The 22,219-nt window shown below is 40.2% G+C and overlaps 1 protein-coding gene and 1 pseudogene across 5 annotated transcripts; one reads left to right on the plus strand and one right to left on the minus strand.

The window, feature by feature from the left end:
• Positions 1-437: 437 nt before the first annotated feature.
• Positions 438-22,209, minus strand: ZBTB5 (zinc finger and BTB domain containing 5). Of its 5 annotated transcripts, XM_011366212.2 has the most exons (4): positions 21,284-21,625; positions 20,678-20,864; positions 17,758-17,841; positions 438-4,865 (listed from the first exon to the last, which is right to left on the minus strand). In XM_011366212.2, exon 4 carries the CDS (start codon positions 4,859-4,861, stop codon positions 2,831-2,833), a length of 2,031 nt encoding a protein of 676 aa, XP_011364514.1. In that variant the 5' UTR covers positions 4,862-4,865; positions 17,758-17,841; positions 20,678-20,864; positions 21,284-21,625; the 3' UTR covers positions 438-2,830. The 5 variants fall into 5 exon arrangements, with proteins under 5 accessions (XP_011364514.1, XP_023390029.1, XP_011364513.1 ...); XM_023534261.1 differs by lacking the exons at positions 17,758-17,841; positions 21,284-21,625 and adding an exon at positions 21,975-22,102 and having other exon boundaries at positions 20,678-20,858; XM_011366211.2 differs by lacking the exons at positions 17,758-17,841; positions 21,284-21,625 and adding an exon at positions 21,841-21,954.
• Positions 16,366-16,484, plus strand: LOC111743831 (annotated as a pseudogene).
• Positions 22,210-22,219: the final 10 nt, after the last annotated feature.

The following is a 22,219-nucleotide window of genomic DNA, read 5'->3' on the forward strand; positions in this document are numbered from 1 at the left end:
GCCAAACTTGCAGGTGGAGTTTTCAGCCTGGGAGGCAAGGAAGGGACCAGCAGAAAGCACAAGATTAAGCAGGTGCTCCAAGAGTAAAACTAGGAGGACTGAGAACAAAACCTCACACATGTCCATGACAGAAAGAGAGCAGGCAAGGCAGAAAGGACTCAACAGAAGGGAATGACCGGTAATCGTTTCTGACAGTACACAATATTTTCCAGGTTTGATTTAAAAAAATACTGGTCAACACAGCATTCGCAAAGAAAGCAATATTACTTCCCTTTTTTGGCATCTAGTGACCTGCAGGTTCAGCTTCTCATCTCAGTCCTTAAACCTCTAGCATTTTAATTATTAGAACCATCCAAACCACTTTACCCCTCATCTGCTGCTCAAATTCCTTCAAATAACATTAATAACCTAAGCAAAGAAAAAGAACACATATTTAGTTAGAGGCATGAATGTTAACAATTTTTTTATTTCAAAATCTCAAATTGTGACCAGCATAGCACCACTGACATGGGTGCTCTGATAGAACTTTACGATTTAATCACCAGAAATAATTATGCCAGGCTATAATTAAGGCTAACCAATCAAAATCCAGGTACCCAATACGAGTTATAATTCAGGTAGAAACTATGGATCACAGGAACCCTGGGACTGGTTTTTCAGGGAACCTCTGAATTATCTTTTAAGTACTACATAGCTTGTATGAGGACACTGGCCCGCAAGCTTGCTTCTCACACACAGAAACGGATTGACTAAGAGGTAGATGAGCAATTCTAGATTCCATGTAGTAGAGGAGAGGCAGGGCTCCAGCCACTGTATTGGAGATAGGCCCCCAAGCAAAGTCCACTTGAGCCCAAGCTGAGGTGAGGGTTCAGCCTCTTAGCACCACCTCCTCAAGATGGAAGGGAAGAAGGGCTTCCACTGCTCTTCCCGGTGTCACTGGCTCCTGTCCCCAGGTAGGGCCTCTTATTGTCCATGCCGACCCACCTGCCTCCAAAGGGTAATCTCACAAGACATTGGTCCCTGCGTCGTGTAGAGGGGTAGATGTAGAGCCTCCTCCCATTGTCAGAAAACAGCTGCTAACAATTAGCCACACATACAACTGAATTTAAAAGTGACCCCATGTCTTCCAGTCTCTTTCCCAAATTTGCTGGAAAGGAGAGGAATTCCAGAGGTTTCCTTTCCTCCCTGGGAATCTGTTCAAAGAAGATGCTAAGCCCGATTATGAACGTTTTGAGTTTATCCACAGACAGATGTGTAACTGCACACACTAGATTCAGAGGAGAAAACACGCTGATTTTTCTTTCAGGCTACACATACTTAGCTTTCTAAACATAAGAACTGAAGGATTGCTCTCAATTACGCACAATAGTTGGTGTCTAAAAAAGCGGTATAAAAAATGAACTCATGTTCATGCATGAATTGTACTGACTTCACGGGCTCTACAGAGACACATAACCTGTGCTGTTTCCCAGGTGTCACCAACAGCCCTGATGGCAGAGAATCAGAAGACCGCAAGGTGGGCTGGGGAAGTGAGGCGGTGGGACCCAAAGAGGCCCTGGGCAGTGACCCAAATGTCTCTTCCAACAGTCTCAGATGTTACTTAGTAACTTCTGTACTGTGAGCTCCCCAACCCTCTTACAGAATCTGGAAAATATTTACCCACGAACAATGCTACCTTTGGATTTCGAACATTCAGTATTGGGCTGGGGCAACAACAAAAGTTCAGGTTCTACATTTTAAACTATGTAACAGTAATAACACCCATGGTGAAGAGGGTTGACCTTATTTTTGGTTAGTCTGTAACTGAAAACACCAACCTAGGCCTTGGAATGATGCCATACAGGGTGTGAGAGTATGAAGAAGCAAAGCAGAGAACGGGCTTGTCATTGGGTGAGAGTGTCAGGCTGGACTGGCCCCCAAAGTCTGGATGGAGCAAAGGGTAAATGCGCTATGAAAGATCCCACAAGACAGGACTCCACGTCATCAGAACAAAGACAAACGCTAGCTCTTTTCTGACTTCCAAACATGGAACTGTAACATATGTATACAAGCTGGTTAAAATACTGCTAAAACAGCACAGAAACAATACCTTACTTGTTGTCACTCCCTACAAGTACATACTTCATTTACAACTTTGTTTTTAAAACCAGGAAAATTTTGTTAAAAACATCTATCCGACAGTGATGTTTTCAAAAGTATATACACCTAACAGTCCAGAGAATGCTTGCTCCGGACCCAGTGTCAGCACCATCAAAGTGCAGTGTCTGTGACTGCAAGTCAGACAAAAATAAAAAATACAGTACTTTCTGAGGCCTAGGACTAGCTCCTGATAGACTTTAAAGCATTTGTGGCAGACAGGCACGTCCTCAAGGGCCTTTTAGACGGACACAAAGTCGCCACTGGTTACACATAAGTGTGTTTTGCATCACTGTACAGTTATATAATATTCCCATTGGGGGTATAGGAAATTTAATTAAATGCTTCAGAGTTTTATAAAAATTGCTAAAAAAAATTTTTCTTGCACTTCAATTTTTAATTTTTACATGTGCCACTTTTAACATCAATTACAAACTACTTTCTGGCTGCGTGACTCAATCCTAAGGAAGAAGTTGGTTTGGGGGATTGCATCCCTCTCTGACAGCATACATTTCACTTAGAAATGCAGCAGCGCAAGTGCTACACGTATTAGTTCTCCACTTATTAGTCATCGAAATTTGCAAGAGCCATTGGGCAGCCGGAAGCCTCAAACCCAAGGGCATTGGCTCCCGACCAAAAGAGATTTTAGTTTCGTTCCTACAACTGGCATCGACATTATCTCAAAAGGTCAGGGTTAGAGCAAAGTGCTGGGAAGACTGCTGCTCTGCCAGCGTAGGCAGGTAGTCTTCGAATGTTTATACAGGTGGCTGGACTGACTGAACCTCTTGCCACACTTGAGGCAGGCGTAGGGTTTTTCACCTGTGTGAACACGGATGTGCTTCTTGCAATCTGTCAAGGTCAGGAAAGTCTTGCAGCAGATTTTGCAGGCGTACTTGCGAGCTCCCTCTACAACCAAGACATTGTGCTCTGATAAGGCCTTCTTGCACTTTGACAGGACATCAGCAGATGCCCTGGTCAACTGCGGAGGGCCAGGCTGGGAGGGATGGCCGTTTTCAAATGAGGACGTGGCCCCGTTCATTATTAGCTGGGAACTGGCAGAGTTTTCTGGGATCTGTGAGCTCCTGACAGAAGTTACAATTGGCATTTTGGGAGCTATGCGGCGGTAGTATGGAAAGTTACTGGCCTTTCCTCTTGAGGAGCCCATCATTACCCTGGAGAAGGAGGAGTGGAGGCCCAAACCAGATCTGGAAAAATCCATCCCAAACTGTTCTCCTTGATAGCCTGAAGTCTGCACGCACGGCAGGCCCATCGCTTCCTGCATAGGCCTAACAAAGTGGGAATCTGCAGGCTCACTGAATGGGTTCTCCACGTGAGAGCCGGGGGCCGAGGAGGGCCCGCCTGCAGGCCCAGCCTCTGGACTCAACAAATAAGGGGCCTCGCACTCCAGCCTGCAGTCACTAGTGGTATTTGGGATATTATCGTCATTGTTCTGATTTGCACTGAAGTTACTTCCTCTGCTTTTGTTAAGAAAATTTGAAATGCTAAAAGTGGACTTATGATCCAAGTTATTTGTGACTTCCAAAATATGGATGTCACCTACCCTGTCAGTGCTAGACTGAGGATCTGAAAAACTCCGATCGCTGCTTTCAGGGCTGAGGTCTATCTTCTCAGCACTGACCACAACTCCTTCCACTTCTACAGATTCGCTGCCTTCTGCTTGTGAGGTGACATCGCTCACTTCATCCTGAGGCTCAGGAGAGCTCAGGGGCTCAGATTTAACCACCACTCTCATGTGCTCCTTCTCACCAAGGCCAACCTCGGCATTTTCACACTGAAAACCACTTTTCTCAGTTGCACCTTCCTGCTCAAAACTACTTTCAACCTGAGTTGCACGAGAGGCCATGGACAACTGTGCCATGTTGCCAGCACTGTTGTCAGACTGGCTGGGGACCTGGGCATCTTCTTGAGCACCAAAAGATTGGTCAAACATGATGGTACTGTCTTCCTGGTTGTCAGTCATTCCGTCGGCCTTAGGGTTATCCACAATTTTCAGAGAATCTGGTGAGAAGAACTCCTCCCGAGAATGAACCCCTGATGGCCCATTCTCTGGAGTAACGTTGGAAATGGCAGACTCATCCATGGCCGGTCGGAGGCGCTGCCTGGCTCGCTCCTCTGCAGACTGCTTGCGCTTATGAAGGCGCCTCATGGGGAAGGGTGTCCGCTGGTCCAGGTTACTGCGCATTGATGAGCTCATGGGGGCCGGCTGCTCCTCACCACCCTGGTTGGAATTGAGGGCTGAGCTCACGATGCTTAGTCCCAGCTGCTGCAACATAAAGAAGCGCTGCATGCGAGCACTCTGCTCCTGAACACGCTCACTGGGGGGAGACATGGGCAGTGTCCTTGTTGTTAGGTAATGTTTGCATGCCTTAACAACAGAGTTCAAATGCAGGTGAGAGGCTGCCAATAAGACATCCATAACATTGCTCTCTCCCAGCATGAGGGTGGAGGTATACATCATGTCAATCAGTGCGGCAAAGGCCTCCGCTGTCACTACCTCACTATCCAGCTGGATCATGTTCATGGTCTGATCTCCCTCTGCCACTGAGAACAGGGCTCGGAAATGCGTGCTGCAGGCTGCCAGTACGGAGCGGTGGGCTTTAAAATGTCTATTTCCCACTACGATGACGCAATCACAGAGCTGGCCATGAAGTCTTTGGTAGTTCAGTTGCTGGAAGATCTGTTCAAAGTGTCCAGGAAAATCCATGATCCTATGGGGAAATAAAGAAAGTTCTGAGACTTGGAAAAGCTTAAGACAAAGCCAGAGCACAGAGGGTGTGATGAAAAGAGAGGCATAGATGGCCAAGCTTGAACATTTAAAAGTTTGTGATGTTTCTGATGATGGGCACACAACCTGTCAAATAAGGAGCAAATGCTCATTCAGCTACAGCCCTGGAAACACGCACACATGTGGGACCAGCTACTGGCTGTTTACAGGCTCCCTTTCGCTCTTCCTAAAGACCAATGTGTGAATGACAGAATGTACCCCACATGAGTTCTACATTCCCTAAGGACAATGAATAAACTCCAAGATATTCCAGTCTTTTAGCAACCTTAAATAAGTGAAAAGGGTAAATCAATCTCAGTGGGGAAGATTTCTAGTTATGGTAGTAGATTGCACACATTCATTTACCCCCAACTCATTCCTGAAACCCCATTAAAAATACGCTAAAGTTTTTTGGTTTTGTTGTTGTTTTAAAAGTATAAACCCACAAGGAACAAAAAGATGGGGAAGAAATATCAATAGCATTTTGGAAGCTAGTAAATACGTGAATGAATGAGTGTGGGCTGACTTAGCACACCCAGAAAGCTAAACCCTAAACTGGCAGTGGATAAAACACCCTGACTTATATAAGCCCCCTACCCACCAAAAGGCTCAGGAACTGGTTGCTGAAGTACAAGTTGAAGTGGAATGAAGGTGATACTAAGACAGGAGGACTGGATGGAAGTCTATTCGATAAAAAAATAATCCAATGGAAGCTCTGTGCCTGTGGCACAGAAAAGGTACATCTATAGAAACAGAGTAGGTAAGTGGTTATCCAGGGCTGGGGGTGGGATCACAGAAGGACTGTCAATGGGAAGAGGGACTTTTAGGGGGGATGATGGGAATGTTCTAAAATTGGATTGTGGTTACGACTGCACAACTCATAACTTTTCTAAAAATATTTGAATTGTACATTTAAAACAAGGAATTTTATGGTGTATACATTATACTTCAACACAGCTCAATAAATAATACCTCAATCAAAAAAATGAGATGAACAAGACTCAGATGAGGGGAACATTAAAGACTAACTTTCCAAATAAATGGCCTTTCAACCCAGCATACTGATATAAAAGATGATATTCTGTTTAATGCCTTTCTTCTTCAACAAGTGGCAGAAGTATCATTATCTGATAGCCTTATTTTCAGAAATGTCAGTTATCTTGAGTATAAGAAGAAACCACTACTCTTTCAAAAGGTCATTCACTAGAATGTCAAACTTAATGTTCAATCCCTACTTTTTATAGGAAAGGCATAAGCAGCAAGAAAATCGTGGTCCCAGAAGTACCATTTTGAGGAAATTCCCAGCGCTCAGAGACCTTTGAGAAGAGACTACTGAGGTAGCTAAACATGACCCCAACAAGGACAGAGGCTGAAATAAAGTTGGAAGATACATAAACATTCCATACAATCATTTACCTTCTCATTCGCCTCAAGGCTGTCAGCCCTACACTAAATGCCTCAACATAGTCCTTGAGATCAGCTCAAGTTCTCCAGGCTCTTCTCAAACACCTTAGGGATGCCTGGAATGTCCTGCTACGCCTATTGGCAGGCCATCTTCAGGACAGTACAAAGTCTAAGGCCTCCTTTTCTCTTATGGGGCTTTGGAAGTTGTGAAATGGTGATTTCACATGGTGACATTAGAGATGATCAAAACCAGAGAAACAGCTGTTCTCTAAGTTAGTAACAGTGTGCAATTATCCATTTAGAGATGCTCCAGGCTAATTTCTCCTTAATGGCAATATTCTTGCATCTCAATATCATTTAATCAATTTATGATCATTTAGATTAGCAATGGAAATCAAATCCACCAGATCAAAGCTAATGTTAGCCATAAAACTGACTAATTAGATTATTCAACTGTCCTTCTTTCCAATACCTGGAGTGTCAGAAAGCACCTCATATAAGTCAGAGTCCTTAACTGAATACAATAGTCTATTCAGCTGATTTAAGGACAAAGAGATTTGTGCTCAAAGGATGTTGGGAAGCTCACAAAATCTCCAGGAGGGTGGGAGAGCTATACACAAATGCTCCAGAGCACCGAACACCTGCTACATCGACACTGTCCAACAGAACCTTCTATGATGATGGAAATTATAAGCACTGTTGCTATACTGTCTGCTAGTCACATGTGGCTACTGAGCACTTGAAATATGGCTAGTGCCACTGAGGAACTGAATTTTTAATTTAATTTTAATTAATTGAAATAGCTACTGTATTGGGGACATCTGCATCTAAACCCCACTCAGGTACATATGACCAAAGGAACCTAGTTCTTATATCTGTACTGTAGCTATGATTCTACCTTAGGAAAGTGGGGCTCACAATTTGCAGGCTATCCAAATATAAAGGAGGGGATGTTCAAAAGATTCTGGGCAGCTGCAAATGATAAATGTCTACTACAATGTCCCTCTGACAATTAGAGCCCCTCTACATGTAAGTAATGTGCAGATGACTTTGGAAATGCATAGCAGTATTGTGTAAGAGGTGATCATCTAGAAGTGAAAGAAAAACAAAACAACAGAGGCCAAAAGAACTGGTGTTACAATACACATGTGCAGGTACTGTACACATCTTCAACTAGCATTTCTTGAGCCCTGACTCCTCTTTCATGGGTTGTGATAAGAAACTAGGGTAAATTTTTAAAATTCAGGGGAATTTAAAACTGAAAATTTAAAAAAATGTTTGTTAACTTATTTTAAATTACATATTAATATAAATGACTTTTATGAAAAATATATTCCTCCCCCCGCAACCCCCCCAAAATAACAAGAATGGCACCGTTTTATACTTTTGCATTAACAGAAGACATCTGGATTCTTATATGTGCTTGTGTATTCAGGCTTTTGCAGTATCACACATCACATGGCCTCTGGAAAGCTCCACCGTACACTCTATTATCATGAAAATAGTTTTGACCTCACAGACCCCTTGAAAGTCTCAGGGGCTCCTATGGGTCCTTGGACTGTACTTTGAGAACTGCTAATCTAATGAAAAATCTAACCACACTGGGAAGATGGAGAAATGGGGAGTGTGCTTTGAAATGCAAAGAGCAGAACTAGTAGAATTAAAAGGAGAAATTAACAAATACATTTAAAAAATCAAAATTCTTATCACTAACCAAGGGGAAGTCAATAGATAATGGCTAACTGAAAAATAAAGGTGCTCCATGTATGTTATTTTATATATGTTTGTAAATATCAAAAGAATTAGCTAAGAGTTGAAATGGTAGTATTGGGGAAGAGAAAAAGAGGAACAGAGAGGCTAGAGTCTAGTGTTTGGCTTAGCAAAGCTTTTGGAACTATTTGATTTTTTCAGTGGTGTGTACTTAGCAAACTACATATACCTTTGGTAAAATGTCTTTTTAAAAATCAAAAAAGCATGAACAGACTATAACCGCCCCCCCCACACACACACACACTCTTAGGAAATCTGCCAAAGAATTATTCCACTCTCCACCCCCACCCCCGCTCAAGGCATCAGTACCAAATAGTTTTGTAGGAAACATCTACCAAATGCAATGGAAAAGATAACTCCTATATTATTTAAACCATTTTAGGCAAGGAAGCTTCCAATGATCCAATATTAAAATAAATAGTTATTATAGCACATGCTAGACAATGAACTTAAAGTAAAATATTGATCAATCTTTCTGAATGGATCAGTAAGGACAAGTTATACAGAGAGAAGGACAACCTATGCTGACAAACTTTTAAGAGAAGCTATTTAATATCTAGTAACACATGCATAACTCAATTAAGGTTCAAGTGGAACCATGAGTTAAACCAAATGAGAAATGCAGCTGACGCACTAGCATCATTTTAAATATATGTTTCAACTAACCCAAAGTGTCACATTAAATATTCCCAGAATGAGTTGGAAATAGCAAGGCATTACTATGATGCTCCAAAATGATTCCAAAAACTATGAACATGAAGGTTTAGATTCATACCATCTTAGGTAAGGTTTCCCAGAAGCAGACCATAAAAGAATTAGAGTGCAAATGATTTATCGAAGAAATGTTCCCAGGAGAAACTGGGAGTTGAGAGCTTAAGAGGGAAGCAGTAGCAGCCAAGCAAGGGTGCGATCTGGGGCAAAATCCCAGACTTAGCTTGGTGTAGCAGGAAAGCTCAGAAGTATGAGTTTGAGCCACCTCAAGACAAGGGAACTGGTCTTTTGTAGTCCTGCATTAGTCAGTCAATAGCTAAGAGCCTCTCCAGGGGGATGGAAACTGCCAGCCACTGCTTGCTCTCTGGACCCATGCACAAAGTGATACCAGTCACCCAAAGACCCAATCCTCAAAAGAATCATAGATGCAAGCCAATAGAAGCAAAAGCATAAAGAAGCTGTACAACAGGTGCACAGAACCGGTAAAAAGGATCAAGGGGATCTGGTCAGAGCCCAGACAGTATCTGCTACACATACTTGGTGATACTAAAGCATAAAGTGATGTGTAACCATATAGATAAACAGATGCTACTGTCTGTTAGGAAAGGGTATTTTGTATATATACTTATTATGTTTTATTTCCAATCCCTCATTACTGTCCTAAAACTATTATATCAAAGAGAAATCTCAATTCTTTTCTTTAATTCTAAGATGTCACTTAGCATTAAGAGGCCTCATTGTAGTAAAAGTTAGTAAACACTGTTTTAACAAAAGTCACTAACAAAATAATATATCATAACAAACGTTCTCAATTGAGCTTTCTTTTTTATTTTTCAATTACGGTTGACATTCAATATTATTTTACATGAGTTTCAGGTGTACGGCATAGTGATGAGACTTCATGTAATTTACAAAGTGATCCTCCATTTAGTCTAGTACCCACCTGGCACTGTACACAGTAATTACAATATTATCGACTATATTCCCTATGCTGTACTTCACATCCCTATGACTATTTTGTAACTACCAATTTGTACTTATTAATCTCTTTGTCTTTTTTCACCCAGCCCCCAACTCCCCTCCCAGCAACTGAGCATTCTGACATAACTAAAGAAATCTAATTAGTCTGGGACATTAAAATACAGTTAGTTGTAATTATGATGGTCTGTCAGTTAAGGCTTTGTACTTAGAACCAACAGAACCCAACTCTGACTTACTTGAACAAAAAATATCTGAGAGCTCAAAGTTCTGAGAGGCTGAAGAACCAGACAGCAGTCAAAAGAACTTGGAAAGTCTAGGATGCAAAATCCACAGTCACACTGGTACAGAAGGAAGCGTCTCCTTGGGCTACAGCCTCAGCAATAAATTGCTTCCGACAGTTCCTTTGGTATGGCTATCACACGCTCAAGATTCAAAGTTCCAGGGACAGTTCCTACATACTGAGCTTAGGAGCCTACCTGCCCCCACCCCTGACTGTGCTGGAGAAGCAAAGAGGAAGGGTATTTCTTTGTTTTCACTTCTGCAGTGGAAGACTGGTTGCTGATTTATCCACCTAACAAGATTATACATAAAGGAAGTCAAGATATTTCATAAATAGGAAATCAGAGTGCTATTAAGGAGAAAATGTCAGAGAACTTTTTAGTGATACTATATGATACATTAAGCAACAAAGTGATTTGGTTAATATAAGGACAACTGAAGAACTGCCATAGCCTAACTAATATTTCGTATTCTTTATAAAAACTAGTCATGTGAAATAAGGCAATGGAGCAGAGTGTATTTTCCAAGATGGCTGGCCACACTAAGATTTCTCATCCCTCATGCTTTCTTACAATATGATACTGACACTCCTCTCATCAAGAAGTAGAGTCTATGTTCACTCCCCTTGAAGCCAGGCAAGTCTATGACTACGGTAAAAATTACACTATGAGGCTTGTGAGTTAGGTCATGAAAGGCAACACAGCTTTCACCTGGTCTTTCTGGAACCCAGCCATCATGCTGTAAGGAAGTTCAGATGAAGTCTGGCTGACAGCACCAGGCATGAGTATGCCTTCAAGACAACTTTGGCCCCTGTCACAATATGACTACAAACACATGACAGCCCCCAAGAGAGAATCACCTAGCTGAGTCTAGTCAACCCCTAAAACTGTTAGAATAATAAAATAATTTTTGTTGTTTTAAGCCATTAAATTTTAAATTTATTACACAGCAACAAAACTGCAACAATGTGAAACTGGTTAACATCTTCCCACAAATCAACATTCAAATATTATCTTTAAGGGACACATTGTTTATTTTTTTGTTTTGCTTTTTTGTTTCTTTGCTTTTTTGTCTGTCTACTACATCTTTGGGGAAAATCACTTTTCACCCATTCTTAGTCCATATGGTACATACAGATCAGACTGCCCCAAACTTCTGAGTTCCAGGGATGGGCAGATGATCCAGGGAGGCCTGGTAATTTGGTATCCACGCCCCTTGATTACAGTGATTGTTTCAGAGATGGCTATGTGACCCAAGCCAATAAGAGTCTGCCCTGGGGACTTTTCTGGTACTATCAAGAAAGATATGTTCTCTTCACCCAGACTGCAAGCTATGAAGGAGTATGTTTAGCACTGATGGTAGCCACTTTTGCCTACCTAAGAATGAAGTCAACACAGAAGAAAGCAGCACCAAAGACAATGTCCTGATGACGACAACAAGACCCTGGATCCAGCCATGACTGAAGTTAGCATCGCCCCAGGATTTCCTATTTCATGAGCCAATGAATTCCCCTTTTACCTTAATCTGGTTTATACTGGATCTCTGTCACACTGTGAGGCTTAAGTTATAATCTCAGGAAAATCTAAATAACATGGCTATCCTGAAACCTTTCTGGATCTAGAAGAAATATTTTTAAAATTCAGTTAGTTTGGGAGAAATAAAATTTCTTACTTTGCTCCGATGGAAGGCAGTCATGAATCAAGATCATGGTTATTTAAAACTCTCAAGCAATTCTAGCAAACTCAGAAGCCCAGCCTAAAAGCTATAAAAGAGCTCACAGTGAGATGTTTTACCAAAAGCTGCCTCTGAAGCCTTCGAACCAAAGAAAAAAGCTTCATGTCTCTTTAAAAGATTTCAAAATGTGACTATATATGAGTGTATATAGCTGGGGGAGATACGGCAAGTATTCTATTATTTATAACTGTGTCTGACCTGAAGGAAGTGTACACTACAATATTTGTTATCTGCAGGAACAGATTTTTAGTAATTTCCAAATTAAATATAATTAATACACTTATACCACTGCTCAATACATTAACATGAATAATCAAGAGTTGACTGCCTTCTCAATAGATTTACTTAGACTAATAAAAAAGTTCATTTGTGTTTTAGAACAAGTTATAGCACATTTTAAACTATTTGATTTACATATTGACCTACCCATATGCCTTTCAATAATATACTTAGTTCACAAAGAAAAGTACACCCATACTCAAACATCATCTACCACCATAGCAAGTGACTTGCTGCCTGTCTGCCAAGCAGGACATGCTAAGTTGCCACCTGCAGGAAGTATCTTAACATTCTAATGAGCTCTTAACATTTGATGTCCCTAAATCTAGCAGAAAAATAACATAACTTTCCTTCCACTTGTAGAAATGATACAGATTAAAATAAATGTTAAGAGAATAAAACTAGGCAAGGTCCCAGTTAAGCAGGTTCGGAATTTTGACAGGTCTCTAAGTCCTGAATGAAGTCCTGGGACATTCGTCCATTGTTCTGATTTGACCAACTAAGTGGAAGTCGGTAAAGGCTGCGATTAGGTGGGCACACAGGTTCCCAAGGTTAACCCTAGATACCAGATTTGTAAGCATGCCTAATTTAATAAACACTCAGTTTCTGCTCTGTCAGAGCTGGCTCAGAAACTGGACAGATTACATCTGTTAAAATGGAAATTCATCGATGACTAAAGGTAAGCACCACTGAGGAAGTCATGTTAATGCCAGAAGCTCTTACCATTTCAACCTTCCTTCCAACACTCCTCACTTTACCACCTTGTTTTCCAGGTCAACTTTCCTGGAGATTAGCTGACCTAGAACTTCATAACTCAGTTTGAATAAGAAAATGTATTAGTGCCCTGTTATATTCCTAGTGCAAACTCAGTATGTGTTTTCTACTAAAACAGCTTGTCAAGGCCAGGGACTAAATTTTCTCTCTCTCCCACAAAGTGTCTAACATACAGCTCAGCAAATTATTTGTTGAACAAACTTGAATGTACACAGATGAAATATAACATCGTATTATCCAACAGTCATTTTTCTGAGAGTCCCAAATATCCCTAAAACCAGCCAAAAATCAGAAAGAAAAAAGGCTCAGAATATCCAAAATAAATATCAAAGCTTATATATGAAAGATTTCCTCATTGGAAAGTCCCTCAAGCCCTCACACACTTTTGTTTTAAACAAAATTCAAGTTTTTCTAGTTTCTTAAGTGACTGAAGATGAGTGGTAGCAATTCTAGAATGAGGGCAAGAGGTAGCTGCAGGTTGACAACTGAAAAAAGAGACAGCTGACCCACTAAGGGGGAAGAAACCCAGCAACTTGGAGCCATGTACTGGAGGGGCTATACAGCCCTAGAGATATCAACAGCCCAAGAAGGTGCTTGTGTATTTAGTATACAAATTCATTTATCCAATGTTTTAAAGTGCTTACTTCATTCAAGGTTAAACGCTGTGGAACAGAGATTTATTTGTATGGCATAGTCTAACTGCCACAGGTGCTTAGTAGAAACAAGACATACATAAATAACCATATGATAAAGTACAAAGAATTAAGTGCCACGTAAGTAATGAAGTGTACTTGGTGGCTCAGAGAAGGCAAGCTATTTCCAGCTTCATAGTGACAATGACAACAGAGCTAAGTATTGGTTTGAATTTGGATAAAATGAGATATAAAGTACGTTCTAGACAGAGGTAAAGGTGGGGAGAGGTTTGAGGTGGGGGAAGCTATGTATCTATTCTAGTTGTTAAGAAGGTAAGGGTAAAAAGGTAGGTATTAGATAGTGAATACTCATTAACTGATATTAATGATTACTGCAAGTCATCAGAAAAGTTAGCCATGAGAAATATAATTTAGAACTAAAGACTATCATCATTTTTCAGATAACTTATAAAAAAAAACTTTTAAGTACAGTATCAATCAGGGTTCTTAGTTACAGCAACAGAAATCGATTCTAGCTAACTTAACCAAAAACTAGGTTGCTTAAATGTTATTAGTTTATTCATAGAATTGATGGGAAGGCTGGACACCTGAGCTTGGACTGGGCAGCAGGAACAACCTGGCTAGAATGCTGTCTCTGTTTGTGCCAGACACAGCTACTATTACAAGAATACTGACTCTACAGGGGTCCTAATCTCCCCTTCCTTTCATTATTGTTATTTAGTCTCAAATCTTGAATACATGTCTTTTTTAATATTACATGAGATGAAATAAAAAATACACTTGAAGTAATTGTGTTGCATACTGAAATACGATGTTGTCTCGAGGAAAAATATTTGTGCAATTTTTGAGTCACAAGCTGTACTCATTGCAAGAATGAATGACAAACTATGGTTATTCAGACTTGAGTATTTGCCAGACATTTTCTTGGAAATAAATAAAATGAGTTTGTCATTTCAAGGAAAACAACTTACAGTATTTCTTGCCTGTGATAAAAATCTGAGCTTTCAGGTGAAAATTAGAACTCTAGAATATCTGTATCTGTCACGGTGAGCTTGACAGCTTCCCAATGCTCAAACCCTTCTGATGAGGTCATTAGTGATATTAATGAAATGTGATTTTTAAAAATATTGTATAGTAAATGTGTCAACAACTGGAAGATCTGCATAACTCAGTGAATCAATATTTTCCAAATGATTAATGTTATAACCATGATGTTACAAAATAAGTTATGGGTAAAAAATTCATTCAAAGTGCAAGATAAAAACTAATGCATTTTAATGTAACAATAAGAAAAGTTCATTGATATACTTTCAGATTCTACTTTGCAACTAACCACATAAGAAAATACCATTTGCTAGGGGGCTGGGTGAAAAAGTAAGGGAATAAAGTACAAATCAGTAGTTAAATAACAGTCTCGGGGATGTAGAGTATGGTATAGGGAATATAGTCAAAAATACTGTAATAACTACATATTGTGCCAGGTGGGTACTAGACTAATCGGGGGATCACTTCATAAATTATGTAAATGTCTAAACACTGTACCTGAAACTAATATAAAAAATAAGAAATAAAATACCATTTGCTGAGTTTTGTTATAGTATCAGAACAGAATATCCGAAATTATCTGAAAAAGCTACTAAAATACTTATCCCTTTTCCAACTACATATTTGTATGATGCTAGACTTTCCTGGTATACTTTAACCAAAAGTAAATCACAATAAATTGAATATGGAAAAAGTGTAAGAAACCACTTGTTTTTTATTAAGCTAGACATTAAAGAGATTTGCAAAAAATTTAAAACAATGCCACTCTCAGCATTTCCAGTACCCAGATTTTGGTTTCAAATACCATTTATTTCATAAAAGGAACCAAGGTTCCTTGGAGAAATGGCTGATTCTACGGCTGAGGTAGGAAATATACAAGAATCTCATAGTGCCAGAAAGTAAAAAAAGTGCTTCAAACAAACAAACAAACAAACAAACAAACATTATAGTGGGAGTATGTGAAAGGGACATAGGACCCAAAAGGAAAAAGGAGTCCCAAAGGCCAAAGCTGGAACAGTTTGAGAAAAAGATAAATAAAATAGTATTAGACTATAACCCAAAATATAAAAGAAATATCCATAGGTCTATACTGATATAAAAAGTTGGGTAAATAAATGGGAGATCTGAGACAAATCTGTGCAGAATTTATATAGCTACTCTACCTTCAAGGAGATGTAGCATAACTCCCTACTCAAGTATGGGCTGTACATAGAGACTTCCTTCCAGAGTGCAGTAGGGAAAGGGAGAGGAAAAGAGTAACTTCATTGTGGAGGAATCTGAAAAACATTATCTCAGCCAGGTGACCAAGGGCAACATCAACGGTGATAAGTCATGTTGACAGTATGCATGTTAGTAGGCATCATGTATTGATGTGATAATGGCACTTTTTCTCTGCGGCCTTTCCCCAAAAAACCCATAACCCCAGTCTAATCATGAGAAAAACATCAGACAAATTCCAATTGGATATTCTACAAAATAAGTGACCAGTACTCAAAACTATCAAGGTCACCAAAAACAAGGAAAGTCTGAGAAACGGTCACAGCCAAGGGGAGCCTAAGGATACAAGATGACTAAATGTAATGTGCTGTGCTGGATGAGATCTTAGAACAGAAAAAGGACAGGAGGCAAAAACTAAGGATAACCTGAATAAAGAATGGACTTTAGTTAATAATAATGTATCAATAATCGTCATTAATTTTAACAACTGTACCACACTAATGGTAAGATGTTAATAACAGGGAAACTGGATGTGGATATATGGGAACTCTCTGTACTGCCTTCACCATTTTTCTATGAATCAAAACTGTTCTAAAATTCTATAGTCACGACACCCTGAACATGCCTGATTCCGTCTGATCTCGGAAGCTAAGCAGGGTCGAGCCTGGTTAGTACTTGGATGGGAGACCACCTTGGAAGGCTAGGTGCTGTAGGCTTAAAAAAACAAAAACAAAAAAAATCCCCACTGTTCTAAAAAGTAAAGGCATTTTTTAATGCCATTCTTTTCACTAAATATTTATTTTTGAAAATAGTTATTTTTCATAAAAATGTTATTTATGTTAACGTAATGGGTTTATTATTTTCGATGAATGCTTACATTTTTTCTCAATTTTAATTTCTAATATGTTAAATACTGATAGCTATAACTCACAAAAAAGCTCTTCGGAGTCATCAGTAATTTTTAAATGTGTACAGGATCCTTAAGTTTGAAAACAACTGAAGTAGATAAGTTTCACATATATGGAAAATACATGGATGTGGAATCTCATTCTTCAAAATATGGGATAAATGAGACTTTAGTGTAAAGGCAGACTTCAATTTATATACATATTGTGCTACTCAAGTTTGTGAAATAAATTGCCTAGCATTTTCTCAGCAATATTACTTTCCAAGATCATCAGAAAGTATTCCTGTTACTATGATAGCAAACCGTCAAAGCACCTGTGCAACATAAGTAACACTGTCCTACACTTACCATTATACTTCTATTAGCTGGGTAGGATGAGAGGGTTGAATGCCTACTAAGAGCCAGTTTCTGTCGGTACCTTACATATATTCTGTTATGGATGGTTGTCAAGCAGCGCGTCTCGTCACCATGTCTAGGGCCAACATCACTCAACTAGTAAGTACAGTAAGTGAAAAAGAGTTATGAACCCAGGTCCCACCATGAAACCTCACTTTGCTGTAATGAGAGCAGCCCCCAGATAGACATGGGCCAGGTGGATGATGACAGGATACTCAGAAGAGAGAGAACAGTATGTAGTAACAAGCGTGAGCAAAGGCTAAGTATAAGGGTTAAGAGATTGAGGGAGTAAGGAGATGAAGTTGAAAAGCAGTGTCAAAGATTGGGGGTGAGAATGAAAAGACAGGTGTGTAAAATAACAGCTAAGAGAGTGAAAACTAGAGCAAGGGTTCTGGAACAGGTGGCAAGAGGGGCTTATCTTCTCCTTTTACTCAAATCCTCCCTTGCTGTCAATGCCACATGCCACCACCACCAACCACTTGCCAAGTCTTCACCACAGCCAACAGACCCCAGTTTGAAAGGTGAAAAGGATGCAGGAGGAGCTTTGTCTTCTCCTCCCACTGTCCCTTGTCCTCCCCTGACCTTGCTTTCCATGAGGCTGAATCAGGGATCAGAACAAGAATCAGGGATCAGAGCTTTGGGGAGAAGAAGAGGGTGACAAAATACATTCCTGGCAGCAGGCTCACCTGTCATAAGGGGAAAATCTTGGTCTGCCCAAGCCTGTCAGGGAGGTGATCTGTCAGGGAGGTGGCCCACCAGCAGAGTGCTATCTGAAAGGTGGGCATGCCCAAGACAGTTACATGACTGACTCTGAAAACACTACATTTAAACTTAAAAATAACTTATGACAAATTTCACTGCATTATCCTGTTTAGAATTTTATACTTGCATTGTAACTGCCCTAAAATTTCTCTTTCTTGGGTACTTTTCTGGAGCCAATTAGTGCTCTAAAGATCAAACTTCACAAAATTATCAAAAAATCTATGAAAACCAAACATAAATGGCTTCTTTTAGCTACTTATAAATCTGAAACTGTATCTATTTTAGCATATGTTTACAAAGTCTAAATGTATCTTCCCTCTATTACTTAAAAAATGTTGCCTGCCACCCCTCAGCTCCCCACAACACAGCACCTTTTCAACAATTTTTTAAAATAGCTTTCATTGCCTTTTACTTGACAGATCAAGAAACATATTTCTTAATGAACAAAAAATACTTTATCAAGAAAAAAGCCATGCCAAAGCATTGAAGACACTATTACTGAAGGTGCCTTTCCAGTAGAGAAAATGAAAAATAGATTTAATTCATTTTCATACCTAGTTTACAAAGTAGTATATTCCTGCATTTCTGAACCATTTATCAAAGCAATAGCATTCAGCAAGCAACTGATACTTTACCTGCTGAGTTGCTTTTGACGTTCTACTCAAAAAAAAAAATATGTTACTAAATGTATTTAGATTTTTGTACCATCTGTGGGTTCCTTTCACAACTGAACCCCCAAACAGTGAGATTTCTTCTCCCTGTCATCCTTCCTCAAACCCTCTCTGCAATAGAGACTAAAACAAAAGGTCTAAATATTGAGGGTCTTGCATTTTTAGAGGAAGACTGAGTGGATTTTAAATTATAATCAAAAAGTTAAGATATAGTGATGAATCAATTACCCCAAGTTAATAATGTATGTTCAGAAGAAAAGGGGTAGCAATTCACCCTAATCATTTTAAACTTAAGAAGTTGGAAATAAAGCATTTGTAAACTTGTATCAAGTACACAAAGTAACAGACTACCAAGTATAATTTTCAAAAGCAGACTCACCAGGCAATCAATCATCCTTTAAAGTTAGTGAAACAAAACACTTTATTTGTTATTTTCCATTTATGTAAGAAAAAAGTATCGCTTCTGATAGGATTCCTTTCAATAACAAATTTTCTTCAGAGTACAAAGACAAATTTGGAAAATTAATTGTTTATAATTACAGTGAATTAATTGGGTACAAAAGTCTTTTAACTGTACCAAATGTCAGTGATTATAAAATGCAACATATTTCATGTAACATGAAGGAAAGAAAAGAAAAGCTGTCAATTAGGCTGGAGCATAATGCTTACCAATAGCATTCTGTCTTCAAGATTAAAATGGGAACAGAATTGTTTTCAAATCAAGGAAATACTGGAACCTTAAACATATCATTCAAATATATCAGAATATCAGAAGTAAAATTATCTACAGATAAAATACAATCTTGAATACTAAAGAAGTAATCTATGCCCACTATATTACAATAAAGTCAGTGCTTCAACACAATTCCTAATGTTTGAATTGTCCAAAAGTCAAAGCTTTTAGCAAATACGTCTGTAATTAATCAAATGAAAGGCATCCCCTGAAATTGATCTTGAGATTAAAAGCCACTATTCAGTGATGAAAATGATAAAAACAACTGTAAAGAGCAATAGTTCACTCAGAAACAGCTGGTGTTTCAGCATATAAATTCACTGTATACTTAGACAAAAGTGCAGTGTAGTGTTACATTCCATCCCACCTGCTACACTAATAAACACTGGCTCTACCACACAACATCCATATTTGAGACATGTCAAGTAAAGTAAAAGAGGAATCATATGCTTAAAACTAATGAGGGGAGGGGCAGGGGAGTATTTGTTTACAACAAATTTACATTTTAAAAAATGTTGAAAGCTAACATGGACTCAATACTTTGGGTTTTTCCTTTTCTCTTTCCAAGGAGAAACTGAGGCAGATTCAAGATTCTGTGCAAGCACTACAGGAAGCTTTGTTATATCTTACCCACACTGAAGAACTCAATATTAATTCATGCTAAGTACTTTAAATACTAAAACATTTACATGCATTTTGTAGTCAAGTGATTTTCTAAAATGACTTCAACTTCGTAGGATAGTCTTGTGACAAAGATTCTTTGAGAGCACTGACCCCTTAATTTAGGAAAACACTCCGTTTTAAGATGCTTTTCTTCCAAATCTTATCACTTTCAGAATTTTGCTAGAGACACCTCAATTATCCAGAAAACAGCTTCCTAGTGTTAAGGGTGGAAAATTTTCAAGTGAGCCAACTAGCTAAGTGAGCTATAGGGAAGAAATATCTTTAGATACCAGAAGTTGTCCTACTGCTTGGGTGTGGTTTAGGAGGTGTATTGTATAAGATATGAAGATGGCCAATGTCTGCTTCTGTAATCCACTTACTTGTTAACCAGGGTGTGGTACTAGGTGATGTATTGTGCTAATGGCCAACTTCTGCTTCTGTAATCTGCTTGCTTGTTCTAGGCTTTATAACTGCCTCACTCTCAAACCCTGGGACTGATCTCCTCTAACCCTGCGTGGTAGAGTCAGTCGCTGGCCAGCTAATAAAGGCTCATAATTAATCTCAATTGGCTCTTAGAATGGGTCTTAGAGTGGGTCTTAGAATCGTTCGCGCCATAACACTAGTATCTCCAGCTAAATACACTATGTTTTGACACAACTTACAGGAGAAAAAAGGCAGAGCAGAAAACAAGTTGATTTCAGGACTTCAAGAAGTCCTGGTTCACTAATTCAGCAAAACCTAAGGGCCCAGAACAAGTTTCCAACCAATTAGTCTTACCTGGCAGGTCATCAAGCTGGCTGCGGTAGCTGGGCCAGTCTTCCCAAGTTTGCTGGGATTTCCAGAGGGGGTTAAAGCAATAATGGGAGGCCTTCACTCCGTTTAGGGACTTCTAAAATTCTTTCTTCTCTCCCCAGCTGATCTCTTTCCTTCATCTCTACTCTTTTAGCTTATGGAAAACCTAAGACTTTAGCAAATGAAAAGCAAGTTCTCCAGAAAACAGAGGCACTCAGCCCATCCTTTTATAATTATCTAAGGCACAACAGCCCGTACAAAAATAACAAATCATCAATAATTCTCTTCAACCTCTAAAGAGAGATCCCAATGTATGTAATATCTTCTACTCAACAACTGAAAAGTATATTAACGTACTTCGGAATAATGTTTGTTTTAATTTTTGAATATGAAGGGTTTCTTCTATTCATTTAAATTAATCAAAAACCCAAGCATACTATTTAGTAATCAAGACGACTGTGTCTTTACCTAAAAATTTTTCTCCAAATTAAATTAGAATTCGTCTTTAACGAAATTAGTTTCTACAGTATCCTCCACTACACCAGAATGTCTTAGTAACAAGTGACCTTTTTGGAAGGAAAAAAAACTAACCTTCAACCCCCATCCTCCCGCCTTAATTCACTGCCTCGGCTCCAAACAAGAGGAGAAGGTGGAACGGCTGTTCTTACACGAAGCCTGAAAGTGGAGGGCATTCAATAAATGCCCATAAACACTTCAGTCCTCTGATAACAAGTTGGGCATTCCAAAACACTGGCTCCACCCCTCCAGGGTCAATCGCCAGTTCTCAATTCCAGACCGCCTTGGCCTTGCTCTAGCGAGATGAAACCTTGTCGCTCAAGGAGAAACAGGGTGGGGGGAAAGGGAGCCACTCGACCCCATCCCGCAGGGCTGCAAATGCTCTATTCACCCCGCCAGGATGTTAGTCCAGAGACCCACCCCACCCCACCCCATCCCGGTAACCAGCGTCTTCAGCCCTAGGATCCGGGGGGTAAGAGCCCCCGCCCCACCCCGCAGACAGACAGCCTGGCGTCGGGACACGGGGGACGCCTGCGCAGAAGAACCCGCCTCCCATCCTCCTGGCCCCTCCGCTCGGAAGGGTAACAATACCCCCTCAGAAAGACAGGCAGGGTAGGAGGAGGGCACCGTACGCGTCTTCGCGCTCTCCAGACGCCTGGCCACGACCCTGCTTGCGCCACCAGCCCAGCGCCGCTGGTGCTCAACCGTCTCCACGTGAGCGCGCCCGCGCGCGCCACCACCACTCGAGCTGACAGGGTCTCCTCACCTGAGCCGGGCTCCGCCCCCCTTCTCCCTGGAGGAGGCAGTGACCCTTCTCCGATCCGACCCGACAGTGTCGGAGGAGGCGGGAACGTCCAGACTGGCGTCTCCGTGATGAGATTTCCTCTCCCTTCCGCCCACCTTCCCCGCCCACCCCGCCTCTCGTATTCCAGCTCCTTCAGCCCGTTCGCCACCGCACTCTGAGAACACCGCCGCGGCGGCCGACAGTAAACGGAAGTGACGCAATGCGAG

Source organism: Pteropus vampyrus, unplaced genomic scaffold (genome assembly GCF_000151845.1).
Source record: "Pteropus vampyrus isolate Shadow unplaced genomic scaffold, Pvam_2.0 Scaffold123, whole genome shotgun sequence".
Classification (NCBI taxonomy): domain Eukaryota; kingdom Metazoa; phylum Chordata; class Mammalia; order Chiroptera; family Pteropodidae; genus Pteropus; species Pteropus vampyrus.